Source organism: Oncorhynchus masou, chromosome 9 (assembly GCF_036934945.1).
Source record: "Oncorhynchus masou masou isolate Uvic2021 chromosome 9, UVic_Omas_1.1, whole genome shotgun sequence".
Lineage (NCBI taxonomy): Eukaryota > Metazoa > Chordata > Actinopteri > Salmoniformes > Salmonidae > Oncorhynchus > Oncorhynchus masou.
The window spans coordinates 54,706,961-54,722,401 of NC_088220.1; the positions used below are offsets into that span (position 1 = coordinate 54,706,961).

Genomic DNA, 15,441 nt, shown 5'->3' on the forward strand with positions numbered 1-15,441 from the left:
TTATAATTATAGTTATTATGCTTATGTTGCTTGTAGAGGCAGTTTAACTCTGTAGTGAGTGTTTAAACAGAGGACAGGCAGTCCTGTTCTGTGAGTTTGTGTGGCCTACCACTTCGCTGCTGAGCTATTAATGCTCCTAGAGGTTTCCACTTCACAATAACAGCACTTACAGTTGACCGGGGCAGCTCTAGCAGGGCAAAATCTGACAAACTGACTTGGAAAAGTGTCATCCTATGACGTTGAAAGTCAATGAGCTCTTCAGTAAGGTCATTCTACTGCCAATGTTTGTCTATGGAGATTGCATAGCTGTATGCTCAATTGTATACACCTGTCAGCAAAGGGGGTGACTGAAATAGCCGAATCCACTAACTTGTGTGTTTACACGCACACATAAAAATAATATGAATTACGTGATCGGATTATGCAGATTTGCATAGTGGAAAGTCTGGGAAAAGTTGGGAACAAATGAGTTAAGAGTTTTTGTAAAACGTGGTCACAAATGTAAAAAACTGAGGGAGAGTTTACAGAAATTCTGTTACCAAACTGCATCTGCCCAGTTCTTCCAGTAAATGTTGTTTTGTAAAATATTCAGTGTAAAATTGTTCAGTTGTCATTGTGATTAGAGCTGTGGGATTTCTTAAACATATAACAATCTATGGTTTTTGTTTGGTATACATTTTTGTGAAAAATCAAAGTCTCATAGAAATTCTATCACCGTGGAATTGCCATGCTTCAAATAAGAAATGAGTAAACTCCTAGATATTTTCTTTTGTAAATAATAACTTCACATAAATGTATAATACTTCGTGGTTTGACGGGCCTTATATTATTTGTGGTATGGCATCTCTAAATGGTTGAGATCGTTTTACCTCGTGAGGGAAAGTGATGACATTAAGCTTTTTCAGGGACATATTTGGTACTGGCGCAGTAGCTAGCTACTATAGATGTCCAAGGGGAGGCGTCTACCGCTATGCAATATTTATATTGTTGTTTAGAGAAGTTGTTGGGAGAAGAACCGGGGGATTCATTAACCTCCGTTTCTTACTGGACCGACCTGGAATAAGATTGGGATCCTTTTGAGATGTGACTAACTTAATGTTTTCGTACTAGTTGCATGATAATTAAAAAAACAACAACTTGATAGCATTTGCTAACCGGTTAGCAAAAATGTGTGACAACTAGGGAACATTGCCTAACCAGCTAGCTACAACGTTAGCTATATCTAGCTAGCCACCAATGACGAGAATCGGATTTGTTTGACAACTTCGGTAATAACTAATGTAACTTCAAACCATTTTTTAAGTAGCTGAATTCTAAGAAAGGTAACGTTGAAATAGTGTTGGTTGTAAAACTAGCAAGCCATTTGCCAGATTATGCATTGGGCTAGCAGCTAACGTTAGCGTGCTTGCTGACAGCAACTTGAATTTGCAGCGTTGTTGCACAATGTTAGCTACAGAATGTGTAATCAGGAAAATGACCCATGTCACACTTATATATATATATATATTAAACAACTGCAGTAGTTTAAAATAGTTATTCTCAAACCTCACCTCGGGGACCCCCAGACGTGTCAAAATTGTGTTGTTCGGAAGTAACGTTAGCACACCTGATTCACTTAAGTTAATTAAGGGCTTGATTAATTGGCAAGTTTAATCAGGTGTACTAGCTTTGGAACTGCGGGAGGTCCCAGAGGAGCGGTTTGAGAATCACTGCTGCAGGGAAGAGGTAGGACAACCTGTTTATTTGTACTGCACTCATGTCAAAATAGGCTTACTTGTTTTTATTGACATAAGTTAACCATTGAGCCTTGTTTAGTGGAGCAAAGCAAATTATTATTTTGTCTCTATTTTCAAGAATGTTCAGGAGTCCACAAATTCTGGCCTTGACATGCCCTGTCAGAACCCTGCTGCTGCTGTCTGTCAGAGACCCCCGCGTGCCTGCCCTACCTGAACACGCCTGTCAGAGGGGGAATGGACCCAAAGCAGGGAGAAGTCTCTGTCAGGGGGATGGAGGGGAGGAGGCAGTGCCCCTCTCTTCAGCCATCTCTTCACACCTTGTTAGCAGAAGCACCTCTGGTTGTGAAAGCTGTCTCCTTAACACCGCACCTCAACACCCCTTACAAAAAGCCACCCCTCCCAACCAACCTCAATTGTCTCAGGACTCTAGCTTTGTCTCTTTGAAACATACACCACGACTGCCGGTGATAGTAGCATGTGACCCTTGTAAAACCACTTCATTGGAACATTTGGACAATTCCAAAGCCACGGAATGTTCTAGTGACCGTAAGTGCCTTCTACAAAGGAGGCAAACTGACAATGGTAGCCAATGTTTGTCTGCTGAGGTGAAGGTCAACATCACATTCAGTGTTAAAAGTAATAGTTACAGTCCTGTTCAAAGTGGCAAGATTCACAAGAACATTTTTCACAGACTGCTTGTGTCCACACCCAAACAGTGGACTGTGGATCCCCAGCGACTCCTTTCACTCCAGAGCCAAGGCCTGCACCAGTCTGCTGCCTCCAGCCCTGAGGGTGCCCTGAGGGAGTGCCTTTCGCTGGTGAACGAGGCGCGCTGCCGGCAGAGCCTGGAGCCTAATGTGGCTCTGTATGAGAAAGACGTCCGGGGGGAAAGGGGGCCCAGTGAGGCCCAGTGGAAGTCGGCGTCTGTGCTGGTCTCTCTTTGCTCTGTGGAGGGAGAGCCCGCCTTCCTGTTCACCCTCAGATCCACAGCACTGAAGGGCAGACACAAGGGCGACGTCAGGTAACCACTGACTCCTGCACCATTCCCACTGCTTTTGGGCTATTTAATGTTTGACATATGATGTCATGACATAACTTAACAACTCTGAAAATGACAACTTTGTTAGTGTGTTTTGAGAAAAACATTGTCTTTATAAATGAATGTATGAAGTTGTATAGAAGGCTAGAAATTGACAAAGTGCTGTGTGAATGTCCAGTTTTGCAGGAGGCAAGCGTGACCCCTCGGACAAGGACGTTGTAGACACCGCCCTGAGAGAAGCTTGTGAGGAACTGGGCATCACTGTGGCAACAAACCAAGTGTGGGGCGTGCTGAAACCAATCCGGGATATGGTGAGGACCTTAACCCTACCCATAATCCTTCATGATCCCCATTCATCTCTATGTGACGCACTGACACACAGCTAGTAGCTCCCCTCTGCGCTGGAACAGTTGAGATGCTGTAGTATTCTTTCAGTGAAACATTTCTTAATATGAGTATGTCTTCATTATGTAAATTGTTGATATGCCGCTTTTCCTAATCATTGCACATTTTCTCTCAGTCTGGAATGATGATAGCCCCTGTACTGGCCAACCTCGGCCCCCTGGAGGCGCTGTCGTTCAAGCCAAATCCTGCCGAGGTACACTTACAAGAACTCTGTTTGCCTTTGGGCTGAACTAACACGAATGCCAACTAACATGGAGTTAAAATGACATTCCTCATTCTCTCTCAGGTAGAAGAGATTTTCACCCTGTCGCTCTCCCACGTATGCAGTCCCCAGAATCAGGGATACACCCACTTCCGTACCGGTGAGCGCTACGGGTACACCCTGCCCGTGTTCCGCAACGGGAAGCACCGCGTGTGGGGCCTCACTGCCGTGGCCCTTGAACACACGCTCAAACTCATCACGCCGCCATGACAACCAATCATTGCAGCCATCACTACTGTTTTTTTGTAAAGTATAGTGTAAGTGTGATTACGGAATAATTTAATTATTTGTTTCATATGTGAAATTGATCATTGGGGCTTATGTATCAATTGAGGACTTCTTATAATCAATGTATCCCATATACTCTAAGCATACATGTCAGAAGTGATATATATTGAATAAATGAGATATCAGGTAGAGTCATGTAAGGAACAATCAACTTCCATGTCAAAACCACTTTGGATTGTAATGTCACTGTATTTTGTCATACTGACATAATCTGAGGTTCTCCCTGGAAAGGTCAAATCTTTACAGTTCATTCATTCACTAACTGTATGAAGGTAAGGCACCATGTTTCGATGTGTCAAATGCAATAAAAATGTTTTACGATTCTATCCTTTTTTGAAATGTTATTTCCTTAGGTTTCTGGACAGGATCAATCATTATTTTAAATGACATGAAAACAGAAATAAATATAGTGCAAAAAAAATAGCATTTGATGTAGAACATACAGGTATTGTCTCGGTCAAATTCATTACACAAAAAATGTATGGTTCAATCACACACATTTGCAAAACATCAAGCTACAGTATGTCAAAATCAGCATAGTTTTTATTAAGATGTACATTTATTTTCTATTCCCATGTTAACTCCAACCGGTTCTGTTCCATACATCTGTATTATGCTGTACAAGGCTAGAACCATATAGAGTCTACAGAAGTGCAACATTGTGATTCTTTTTGCATGTAAAGGTCCTTAGATGATGATGATGTTCAGTGTCCAAGCGAGACTGCAAGACTCCTTGAAAAGATTGGAGCTTTGATGGTATTCTTAAGAGTTCTTATAGTCCTGTGTTGGATTCATCTCATAACTATGGTTGTACTGTAGCAAATGAATGGGACAGGTGCTATACTTCAAGGACTGGAGCACTCCATAGGGTCTTGGGAGTCAGGTAGCAGGTGGCAGTTGAAGGGCCAGCTGAAGGTGAAGACGTCCAGGGCCTGACTACACTGTTGCGCTGCCCAGGAGCACACTGACCGGCAGGGCTGCAGCACCCCACCCTGAGGGCTGCAGTGGGGCATGAACATCCCACACACCAGCCTGCGCAGGGGCTGGAAACACGCCAGCTCCATCAGCACCTGGTAATAACCACAAACCACGGGAGAGAGTTATAGAGCGGCTGTACAGTATCTACCTCCATCAGAATCAAACACTTAAAGGAGGTCTGCACATCCCTTTTATGGTCTTTTTCAGTGTGTAGTTGGTTTATCGTGGATGAAACAACATATTGCTATGCACCAGTGGAGGCTAAACTAAAAACACATTAAAGAAAAATGTATATTGTTCTGTGTGGTTGTGTGTTGACAGGCCAGGTGTGCGTTCTCACCATGTACTGACGGAGCAGCGTGGCTGCCTCTCTCTGGTCAGCGATGGACAGCCAAATGTTGGGGAAGGAGGTGTGGTTGTAGCTCAGGCCCTGACACATCTCCACCTCGATGGGCTCACAGGACAAGCCTGGGGGAGAGGTATGATACAAATACAGAAAAGGTTACTAATCTGTCATAATGGAGTAATTCTACTTGAAAGCTGAGCAGTTGTGTTATTTCTGTAGGAATCAAACAAATATGATGTGTGTCTTGTGTATTGTTGGCTCACTGAAAGTGGGATAGGTCGAGTTGTCACAGTTGTGCTCATCTGTCTCGTCTGCACAGTCAGTCCAACCATCACACAGCCACTCCTGGTGCAGGCACTCTCCACTGCTGCAGGCAAACTGAGTAGGACTGCATGTTCCTGTCCCAAACAAGTTAGGTGATCCACTCCTCGTATTTCCAGTGTAATTCCTTTAACTAAACCACTTTTAGATGTTTTGATAAATTGGCTTATTTTCTACGTTTACAAGAGCATAACAGACTAGATACAGGGAGACCGATCTGGGTCATGTTTAGTAAGGAGGAAACGTTTTGAAACAGAGTGAAACAAGGATGGTCCTGTTGCTAAACTTTTTGCTACGGTCTGTCCTACTGAACACCACCGATGTGTGTGTGTGTGTGTGGGGGGGGGGGGGCTCACTCTCAGAGAGGGAGATGGCCTGGTAGGACGCATTGAAGCCACTGTCTGCCACACCCTCGTCAGCCACAAATACCACGGTTATCTGAGGCCCAGAGGAGGTCAGCTCAGGAGGCAGGCTGGTGCCACAGTACCTGGGACAGGATAGAGAAGGAACACTAGAGCTGGCTATGGTACATTAACAGTAGTACTGTGTTACAGGCTGTTGTACAGTAGGGTACAATTGGCCTGGTCCCAGATCTGTTTGTGACCATGTTCTGTTTCGCAACCGTAGGAGTCCCCACCACAGACTAGCCTATTACAGGCTACACTGTCTTATCAAGGAAGAGTGCTGTTACTGTTGTGAATGTTTTATGGTACATACAGTACCAGTCAAAAGATAACCCTTGAATGTGTAGGTGGGGCTTACTTTATTTGTACTATTTTCTGCATTATAGAATAATAATCAAAAAGACATCAAAACTATGAAATAACACATATGTCATGTAGTAGCCAACAAAATGTTAAACAAATCAAAATATATTGTATATTGAAAAACAAATGATAGTCCTTAAGCGCAAAGCAGAAGGGATTGCTTATCACTGCAGAATGCTGTGGTAGCCATGCTGGTTAAGTGTGCCTTGAATTCTAAATAAATCACTGACAGTGTTACCAGAAAAGCCCCCCACTCCATCACACCTCCTCCTCCGTGCTTCATGGTGGGAACCACACATGCAGAGATCATCCGTTCACCTACTCTGCATCTCACAAAGACACGGTTGTTGGAACCATAAATCTCAAATTTGGACTCAGATTTCCACCGGTCTAATGTCCATTGCTTGTGTTTCTTGGCCCAAGCAAGTCTCTTCTTATTATTTTTGGTGTCCTTTAGGAATGGTTTATTTGCAGCAATTCAACCATGAAGGCCTGACTCAGTCTCCTCTGAACAGTTGATGTTGAGGTGTGTCTGTTACTTGAACTCTGTGAAGCTTTTATTTGGGCTGCATTTCTGAGGCTGGTAACTATAATGAACTTATCCTCTGCAGCAGAGGTAACTCTGGGTCTTCCTTTCCTGTGGCGATCCTCATGAGAGCAAGTTTCATCATAAGGCTTGATAGTTTTGCAACTTCACTTGAAGACACTTTCAAAGTTCTTGAAATGTTCCGTATTGACTGACCTTCATCTCTTAAAGTAATGATGGACTGTCATTTCTCTTTGCTTATTTGAGCTGTTCTTGCCATAATATGGACTTGGACTTTCACCAAATAGGGCCATCTTCTGTATACCACCCCTACCTTGTCACAACACAACTGATTGGCTCAAACAAAATTCCACAAATTAACTTTTAACAAGGCACACATGTTAGTTGAAATCCATTCCAGGTGACTACCTCATGAAGCTGGTTGAGAGAATGCCAAGAGTGTGCAAAACTGTCATCAAGGCAAAGAGTGGCTACTTTGAAGAATCTCAAATATAAAGTATATTTTGATTGGTTTAATACTTTTTTGGTTAATACATGGTTCTGCATGTTATTTCATAGTTTTGATGACTTAGAAAACAGTAAAAAAAATGTAAAAATAAAGAAAACCCCTTGAATGACTTTTGACTGCTTCTGTATTAATGTCACATACTGTCTGTCATACAACACCTCTACGCTTGATTTTAGAACATTTCATTTGACTGGATGTACTTGCTTTGAGCATTCCTTTTTCAACCCTTCTGAACGAATACATTGGTAGTGTATGAAATAAAAACATTGGGAAGCTATTATAATAGGTCTTACCGTCCGAGTACTCTGCCGGCCCCGGTATCAGCACTGTCACGCACCTCTACATAGTCAAACTCACACACATCCTGAGTCTCCAGACTGAAGTTATGGAAACTCAGCCTGATCACATGACCCTCCTCAACAGAGATCTTCCATGTGCACAACTGACAGAGAAATAAGAGTAGATTAAACATACTTTACCATGGTAGGATTTCATGAAGTCTATTCTGGGTATATGGCTGTGTATGTCAATTAGATATGATGCATGTTGGTGATGGTTTACTAGATCAGGTGTAGGTAGGTACCTGTTGTTGGGGGTAAGGCTTTGGGTGGTTTGGACTCGCCAGGTAGCCGTAGAGTCCAGTCTTTTGGCCCCCACACTCTGTTCAACAACATAGCAAAAAACGGTGATGTTTAGTTTCGCATAGATAAGCAAACGATTGCCCTTTTACTATAATTGATTACCAGGCTTCCTCACGACTTTGTGATGAGCGAGACTTAGGAGACTACCATTTTGCATTATTTTTCTATGAGCTGTTGTATGTATGCAGATGACTCACTATGATGCTGAGTGTGTACTGTGCTGTACACCCTGTTCTTACCTTTGTGCTTGTGGCTGCAGTTGGCCTCATCAGAGAGGTCATGACAGTTGGGCTGACCGTCACACACTGACACAGGCAGGATGCAGCGCCCGTGGTCACACATAAACTCCTCCCTGGAGCAGCTCTCTGAGAACAGACACACACATTGCTGATGGTAATATGTTAATGTACTGTGAAAATACATGTTTCCTGAAGCAAAGATCTGTTGATTCTACCTCTGACCCAGTACTCACTCTGTTCAAGTGTGATGGCGTGGTACTGGGCGATGAAGCCACTGCCTCCGATGCTCCCGTCAGAGCGGAAGGTCACCCACACAGTGCTGCTGTTGGTGTTCACAGTAGGGGGTGCCACGTTGCCGCAGAACCTAGAGTGGAGATAACGTTCACTTTTAAAATGTCAGCCACAAAAGGCAATCATAATTCATCTTTATTCTTCACCTAAAATCCCTCAACAGCAGAACCGCAAAATATTCAGCGCCAGAAAGTAGGCAGAGTTGCCATCTATACAGAACTTGTATGCCACCTAGTTGCCACAGTGTGTCATGAAGAGTATGATTTTTCAAGAGGCTGTCATGCATTAGGTTCAGAAGTGTGTAAAACATGCCCATAGTCACTTATGTTAATCTGATCCTGGATCTGTGATTAGAGGCATCTTCCACCTTGAACAAATTTAGATACAGTATGTTTGACCCACCTGGTGACAACAGAAGGCTGCTCCGTCTCCTCCTGAACCTCCAGCCAGTCAAAGAGGCAGGAGGATGGTCCTTCTATGGTCAGAGAGGACACATGGATCTGGACCAGAGATGGAGGGCGCGCCCTTATCACCCAGACACACAGCGAGTCCGGGGGATACGATCCAGGGTGGTTGGGGGAGCTAAAGCTGCCCTCTGAGGCTGTCAATACACCCCCACATCCTGAGACAGACAAACAGTGAGAAAAGTACAGGGTAGTGTATTACTGTATTATTATTGTATTGTATGTATCTGTAGGTAAGTACATATCTGTAAGGTCCAATCATTGGAATATATTTCTACTTATTCTATTTTTATGGATACAATTGTAGTAGAAAAATACTCACTAGTTTCAGGGGTAGGGTATCTGGCTGGCTGTGGGGCCACTGTAATGTCCCTCTGACTGTGGTTGGTGGAGGTTGTGGGTAGATCACGAGGCAGTCCATCTCCAGTCAACAAGTCCAGGGGATTGGTCGACACCACTTCCCCATCCACACTCTGCCCCTTTAGCTCTGTGGGGTGAAGAACCCAGTGGGAGATAGAGGAAGAGGACATTAGTGAATGACACAAGCTTGTGATGTGCACAAGTACTGCACTGCCATTCCATGCTCAAGGGACCATATAGTGTATGAATTGGCAATGCTAGTTTAAATAAGGACATTGTGTCCATAATTATGTAGGGGTCTATGAGATTGAGATTTTTTTCATTAGGGTCCTTCCAGCTTTTTTGAGAGATGAGTGAAATGTATGTACACCATGCTCAGTGAACACTTCCTGTTGAGGATCAGAGGTCCCACTGTTCCACCCATAGAATGGCATGGATTTATAGTATCTGTGTGGTCCCACTCCTCCCACTGCCCACACCCCCCTCCCCCGCACTCACGTGTGAAGATGAGCACCAGTGCCAGGCCCAGGGCTGCTACCAGGAGCACAGCTGCAACAGAGACCACCACGGCCCCCCAGCTACACCACGGACCCCGCAGACGCATCACACACACACTGAACACACCTCCGACTGGGAAACATACACACGTACACATGCACACACACACACACACACACACACACACACACACACACACACACACACACACACACACACACACACACACACACACACACACACACACACACACACACACACACACACACAGGGAGGAAAGACATGGGTGGTTGAGGAAGCTTTAAGTTGTACCGCAAAAATGGAAGGAGCAAGTGGAAGGGGGGAAAAGTAAGGACCTTGTCTGTCGGCCCTGCATTAAAGACCTACATTGGTTAAAGAAAATTATGATAAATAAAAAAAGATACCAGTTTCATTTAAGGACCAAAAAATTGACAGCTGTGCCATATCTATTGCATCATTCTTAAATGGCCAAACTGAGCAATGGTGGGGGAAGGGCCTTGGTCACGCAGGTGACCAATAATATGATGGTCACTCTGACAGAGCTTTAGAGTCCTCTGTGGAGATGGGAGAACTTTCCAGAAGGACAACCATCTCTGCAGCACTCAACCAATCAGGCATTTATGGTAGAGTGGCCAGATGGAAGCCACTCCTCAGTAAAAGACACATGGGAGCCCGCTTGGAGTTTGTCAAAAAGCACCTAAAGTCTCTCAGACCATGAGAAACACAATTCTCTGGTCTGATGAAACCAAGATTGAACTCTTTGGCCTGAATGCCAAGCGGAATGTCTGGAGGAAGCCTAGCACCATCCCTACGGTGAAGCATGGTGGTGGCAACATCATGCTGTGGGGATGACCCTAAGCACACAGCCAAGACGACTTAGGAGTGGCTTCGGGACAAGTCTCTGAATGAACTTGAGTGGCCCAGCCAGAGCCCGGACTTGAACACGATCGAACATCTCTGGAGAGACCTGAAAATAGCTGTGAAGCAATGCTCCCCATCCAACCTGACAGAGCTTGAGAGGATCTGCAAAGAAGAATGGGAGAAACTCCCCAAATACAGGTATGCCAAGCTTGTAGAATCATACCCAAGAAGACTCAAGGCTGTAATCGCTGCCAAACGTGCTTCAGCAAAGTACTGGGTAAAGGGTCTGAATACTGTGTGATATTTCAGTTTTTTTATTTTTAATATATTAGCAAAAATGTCAAAAACCTGTTTTTGCTTTGTCATTATAGGGTATGGTGTTTACATTGATGAGGGGAAAAATGATTTAATTCATTTTAGAATAAGGATGTGACCTAAGAAATGTGTAAAAAAATCAAGGGGTCAGAATACTTTCCGAAGGCACTGTATATACAGTACCAGTCAAAGATTTGGACACACCTACTCATTCCAAGGTTTTTATTTATTTTTTACTATTTTCTACATTGTATAATAATAGTGAAGACATCAAAAATATGAAATAACACATATGGTAAAAAGTGTTAAACAAATCAAATCATATTTTATATTTTAGATTCTTCAAAGTAGCCACCCTTTGCCTTGAAGACAGCTTTGCACACTCTTGGCATTCTCTCAGCCAGCTTCATGAGGTAGTCACCTGGAATGCATTTCAATTAACAGGTGTGCCCTGTTAAAAGTTATTTTGTGGAATTAATTTTTTTCTTAATTCGTTTGAGCCAATCAGTTGTGTTGTGACAAGGTAGGGTTGGTATACAGAAGATAGCCCTATTTGGTAAAATACCAATTCTATATTATGGCAAGAACAGCTCAAATAAGCAAATAGGAACAGCAGTCCATCATTAATTTAAGACATGAAGGTCAGTCAATACAGAACATTTCAAGAACTTTGAACGTTTCTTTAATTGCAGTCGCAAAAAACATCAAGCAATATCATGAAACTGGATCTCATGAGGACCGGCACAGGAAAGGAAGACCCAGAGTTACTTCTGCTGCAGAGGATACGTTCATTAGAATTACCAGCCTCAGAAATTGAAGCCCAAATAAATGCTTCACAGAGTTCAAGTAATAGACACATCTCAACATCAACTGTTCAGAGGAGACAAATTGCTGCAAAGAAACCACTACTAAAGGACACCAATAAGAAGAAGGGACTTGCTTGGGCCAAGAACACGAGCAATGGACATTAGACAGGTGGTAATCTGTCCTTTGGTCTGATGAGCCCAAATTTGAGATTTTTGGTTCCAACCGCCGTGTCTTTGTGAGACATAGAGTAGGTGAACAGATGATCTCCGCATGTGTGGTTCCCACCGTGAAGCATGGAGGAGGAGGTGTTATAGTGTGGGGATGCTTTGCTGGTTACACTGTCAGTGTTTTATTTAGAATTCAAGGCACACATAACCAGCATGGCTACCACAGAATTCTGCAGTGATACACCATCCCATCTGGTTTGCGCTTAGTGGGACTATCATTTGTTTTTCAACAGGACAATGACCCAAAACACCACCAGCCTGTGTACCTGCTATTTGACCAAGAAGGAGAGTGATGGAGTGCTGCATCAGATGACCTGGCCTCCACAATCACTCGACCTCAACCTTATTGAGATGGTTTGGGAAGAGTTGGAACGCAGAGTGAAGGAAAAGCAGCCAACAAGTGCTCAGCATATGTGGGAACTCCTTCAAGACTGTTGGAAAACCATTCCAGGTGAAGCTGGTTGAGAGAATGCCAAGAGTGTGCAAAGCTGTCATCAAGGCAAATATAAATATATTTTGATTTGTTTAACACTTTTTTGGTTACTACATGTGTTATTTCAAAGTTTTGATGTTTTCACTATTATTCTACAATGTAGAAAATAGTAAAAAAAAGAAAAAAATTAAAACCCTTGAATGAGTAGGTGTGTCTAAACATTTGACTGGTACTGTATATATTTACTAAAATATTGATCTACCCCTTGTTCTTTTTATTTTTTACTTTCAGTTAGAACCTTCCTGTCCCTCCTAGAATCTTTGTTTCCACTTTCCAATGGTGTAATACAACAGCTAGATCAAATTGAATAGGTCTTGGCATCTGAATCAACCAATCCTGTTGCGTATCCAACTCCGGTGTGATGTTATGGAACAGGGAAACTAGGTTGTCAGACTCACTGATTGCAGCTGGGCTCTTTACTGGCTCAAGGGCCATGGCAGTACTGGCAGAACTGAATCCTTCCACTTTCTCCTCACGCTCACCATCAAGCTCAAACGCGGGGTTGCAGAAAACATTCTGTGGAAAGCAAAGACAACTGGTATAACATGGAACGCCAAGTAACTTTCCACCATGAATACAAAGTTGATATCAAAAATTGGAACCAGAATTCCAGGCCCACCACACAAGCTATCGCTGTCCTCACCTTGTAAATGTCCGAGGATTCTGAGTAAACAGATACTTCGGTGAGGTCTGTCATCTTTGGTTAAAGTTCTGTTTCAGTCTTCCAGGGAAACATTGAGCACCCACATCCTAAGACCTACTCCAGTGTAGTCAAGTGTTGTTGTTAAGAGCACATCAACAACATACTTGTTGGAATGTGAAAGGAGAAAAGATGACTTTGAAACGTTTCAGCAGGAAAGCTCAATGTGACAGATTTAAAAAAAAGCCTATATCACCCCAGAGTGATTGAGTCATCATTTTGTTACGAATACCAAAAATATATGTCTATATACATCCACAATGTAAAAGAATCCCACAAGAACAAAATATTTAGTCCACCAATTTCAGGTTTAAAATCCAGTGAAAGTGCTCCAAGTGTTTATAGTCCGCTTCTCCTTTCATCATTTTATTAAGTCATGGCGTGTCTCTGTGTTTGAGGTAGGCAGATGTGCAGTCTGTTCTTGTTTTGTTGAGGGTGAGTAATTTGTTATAAAAGACGCATAGAACTCCCTTCACAGTGTTCCACAAAGCCGAGTCAGCTGAGAGGACTGAGCTCTGGGGCAGGAGGGGGGTTGGGTGGAGTGAGGTGTAGGGGCCACTCAGAGAAAATTCTCCATAATACACATAATGACCATCTAATCTCCTAAAATGTTTCTCACACACTAACACACACACAAACATTGGCAAGCACAAACAGAGGAATTTGCAAATCATACAGTGTATTGTCAGCATGGCCCTAACTTGGGGTGAAGTTGGGACCGTGTAGTGGAACTGTGTCAAAAGGATTTGCAGTCAGATTTAAGTTTTTGTTTTCCAACCCACATTTCTCCTTTACATTCATAGTCGTCCCCTTCATTACTGACTCGAGTACTGAGATGGTAAGGGAGATATAGGAGTCAGAAGTTACTGTTACAAACAACACCATACATGATCTCTCAGTAATGTTTTTGTATCTCAGTAAAATGTTGCATTTCCATCAGACATACAGTACCAGTCAAAAATTTGGACACAGCTACTCATTCAAGGTATTTTCCTATTTTTTTGCTATTTTCTACATTGAAGAATAATATATATCAAAAATATGAAATAATACATACGGAATCATGTAGTAACCAAAAAAGTGTTAAACAAATCAAAATATATTTTAGATTCTTCAAAGTAGCCACCCTTTGCCTTGATGACAGCTTTGCACACTCCCACATATGCTGAGCACTTGCTGGCTGCTTTTCCTTCACTCTGCGGTCCAACTCATCTCAAACCATCTCAATTTGGTTGAGGTCGGGTGATTGTGGAGGCCAGGTCATCTGATTACAAACATCACACCATACTTGGTCTAACAGTAACCTGGAGGTGTTTTGTCATTGTCCTGTTGAAAAACAAATGATTCCCATCGGACAGCGCAAACCAGATGGGATTTGGACACGCTGCAGAATTCTGTAGTAGCCATGCTGGTAATGTGTGCCTTGAATTTAAATAAAACACTGACAGAATAACCAGCAAAGCACCACCACACTATAACACCTCCTCCTCCATGCTTACGGTGGGAACCACACATGCGGAATCATGTCACCTACTCTATGTCTCACAAAGACAGTGTTAAACAAAAAAATATATATTTGGATTCATCAGACCACCCTTTGCCTTGAAGGACAGATTTCCACACGGTCTAATGTCCATTGCTCATGCTTCTTGGCCCAAGCAAGTCTCTTCTTATTGGTGTCCTTTATTAGTGGTTTCTTTGCAGCAATTCAACCATGAAGGCCTGATTCACACAGTCTCTTCTGAACAGTTCATGTTGAGATGTGTCTGTTACTTGAACTCTGTGAAGCATTTATTTGGGCTGAGGTACTGGTAACTCTAATGAACTTATCCTCTGCAGCAGAGGTAACTCTGGGTCTTCCTTTCCTGTGGATTTCCTCATGAGAACCAGTTTCATCAGCTTGATATTTTTTTGACTGCACTTTAAGAAATGTTCAAAGTTCTTGAAATGTTTCGTATTGAATGACCTTCATGTCTTAAAGTAATGAAGGACTGTCGATTCTCTTTGCTTATATGAGCTGTTCTTGCCATAATATTAGCTTGGTCTTTTACCAAGTAGGGCTATCTTCTGTATACCACCACTACCAGTCTGCCAGTCACATTATGTTAAAGGTCCCATAAAGCACACACATCCCTGGGTTGCTCCTCTTTTCAGTTCGCTGCAGCTACTCTATGTCTCACAAACACTGAAACTGGACAGTTTTATGTAAATCTCTTCATTCAAAGACTCAGTCTTGGACACTCTTACTGACATTTGTGACTGCTTTGCGTGATGTATTGTTGTCTCTACCCTCTTGCCCTTTGTGCTGTTGGCTGTGCCCAATAATG

The 15,441-nt window shown here is 42.9% G+C and overlaps 2 protein-coding genes across 5 annotated transcripts; one reads left to right on the forward strand and one right to left on the reverse strand.

Moving 5' to 3' along the window:
• Nucleotides 1-938: 938 nt before the first annotated feature.
• On the forward strand, nucleotides 939-4,056 carry LOC135546223 (uncharacterized). Of its 4 annotated transcripts, none has more exons than XM_064974470.1 (5): nucleotides 939-1,725; nucleotides 1,855-2,757; nucleotides 2,954-3,086; nucleotides 3,296-3,373; nucleotides 3,467-4,056. In XM_064974470.1, the coding sequence occupies exons 2-5, from the start codon at nucleotides 1,856-1,858 to the stop codon at nucleotides 3,650-3,652; spliced, it is 1,299 nt and encodes a 432-aa protein (XP_064830542.1). In that variant the 5' UTR covers nucleotides 939-1,725; nucleotide 1,855; the 3' UTR covers nucleotides 3,653-4,056. The 4 variants fall into 4 exon arrangements, with proteins under 4 accessions (XP_064830542.1, XP_064830543.1, XP_064830544.1 ...); XM_064974471.1 differs by having other exon boundaries at nucleotides 939-1,322; XM_064974472.1 differs by having other exon boundaries at nucleotides 939-1,268.
• Nucleotides 4,057-4,289: 233 nt separating this feature from the next.
• LOC135546221 (membrane frizzled-related protein-like) lies at nucleotides 4,290-13,644 on the reverse strand. Its single transcript, XM_064974469.1, has 13 exons — nucleotides 13,058-13,644; nucleotides 12,813-12,930; nucleotides 9,691-9,822; nucleotides 9,155-9,319; nucleotides 8,771-8,990; nucleotides 8,311-8,441; nucleotides 8,078-8,203; nucleotides 7,781-7,857; nucleotides 7,491-7,639; nucleotides 5,732-5,862; nucleotides 5,318-5,452; nucleotides 5,049-5,176; nucleotides 4,290-4,800 (listed from the first exon to the last, which is right to left on the reverse strand). Exons 1-13 carry the CDS (start codon nucleotides 13,109-13,111, stop codon nucleotides 4,576-4,578), a joined length of 1,791 nt encoding a protein of 596 aa, XP_064830541.1. The 5' UTR covers nucleotides 13,112-13,644; the 3' UTR covers nucleotides 4,290-4,575.
• Between the last annotated feature and the right edge of the window lie 1,797 nt (nucleotides 13,645-15,441).

Excerpts from the sequence above, each read along its gene's own strand:
- LOC135546223 (XM_064974470.1), top strand. The coding sequence starts at position 1,856 with ATGTTCAGGAGTCCACAAATTCTGGCCTTGACATGCCCTGTCAGAACC. Across the intron at positions 2,758-2,953 it reads AGACACAAGGGCGACGTCAG|TTTTGCAGGAGGCAAGCGTG; the intron begins GTAACCACTGAC and ends GTGAATGTCCAG. Across the intron at positions 3,374-3,466 it reads TCAAGCCAAATCCTGCCGAG|GTAGAAGAGATTTTCACCCT; the intron begins GTACACTTACAA and ends ATTCTCTCTCAG.
- LOC135546221 (XM_064974469.1), bottom strand. The coding sequence starts at position 13,111 with ATGACAGACCTCACCGAAGTATCTGTTTACTCAGAATCCTCGGACATT. Across the intron at positions 8,991-9,154 it reads ATACCCTACCCCTGAAACTA|GATGTGGGGGTGTATTGACA; the intron begins GTGAGTATTTTT and ends TGTCTGTCTCAG. Across the intron at positions 5,863-7,490 it reads GCCGGCAGAGTACTCGGACG|GTACTGTGGCACCAGCCTGC; the intron begins GTAAGACCTATT and ends ATCCTGTCCCAG.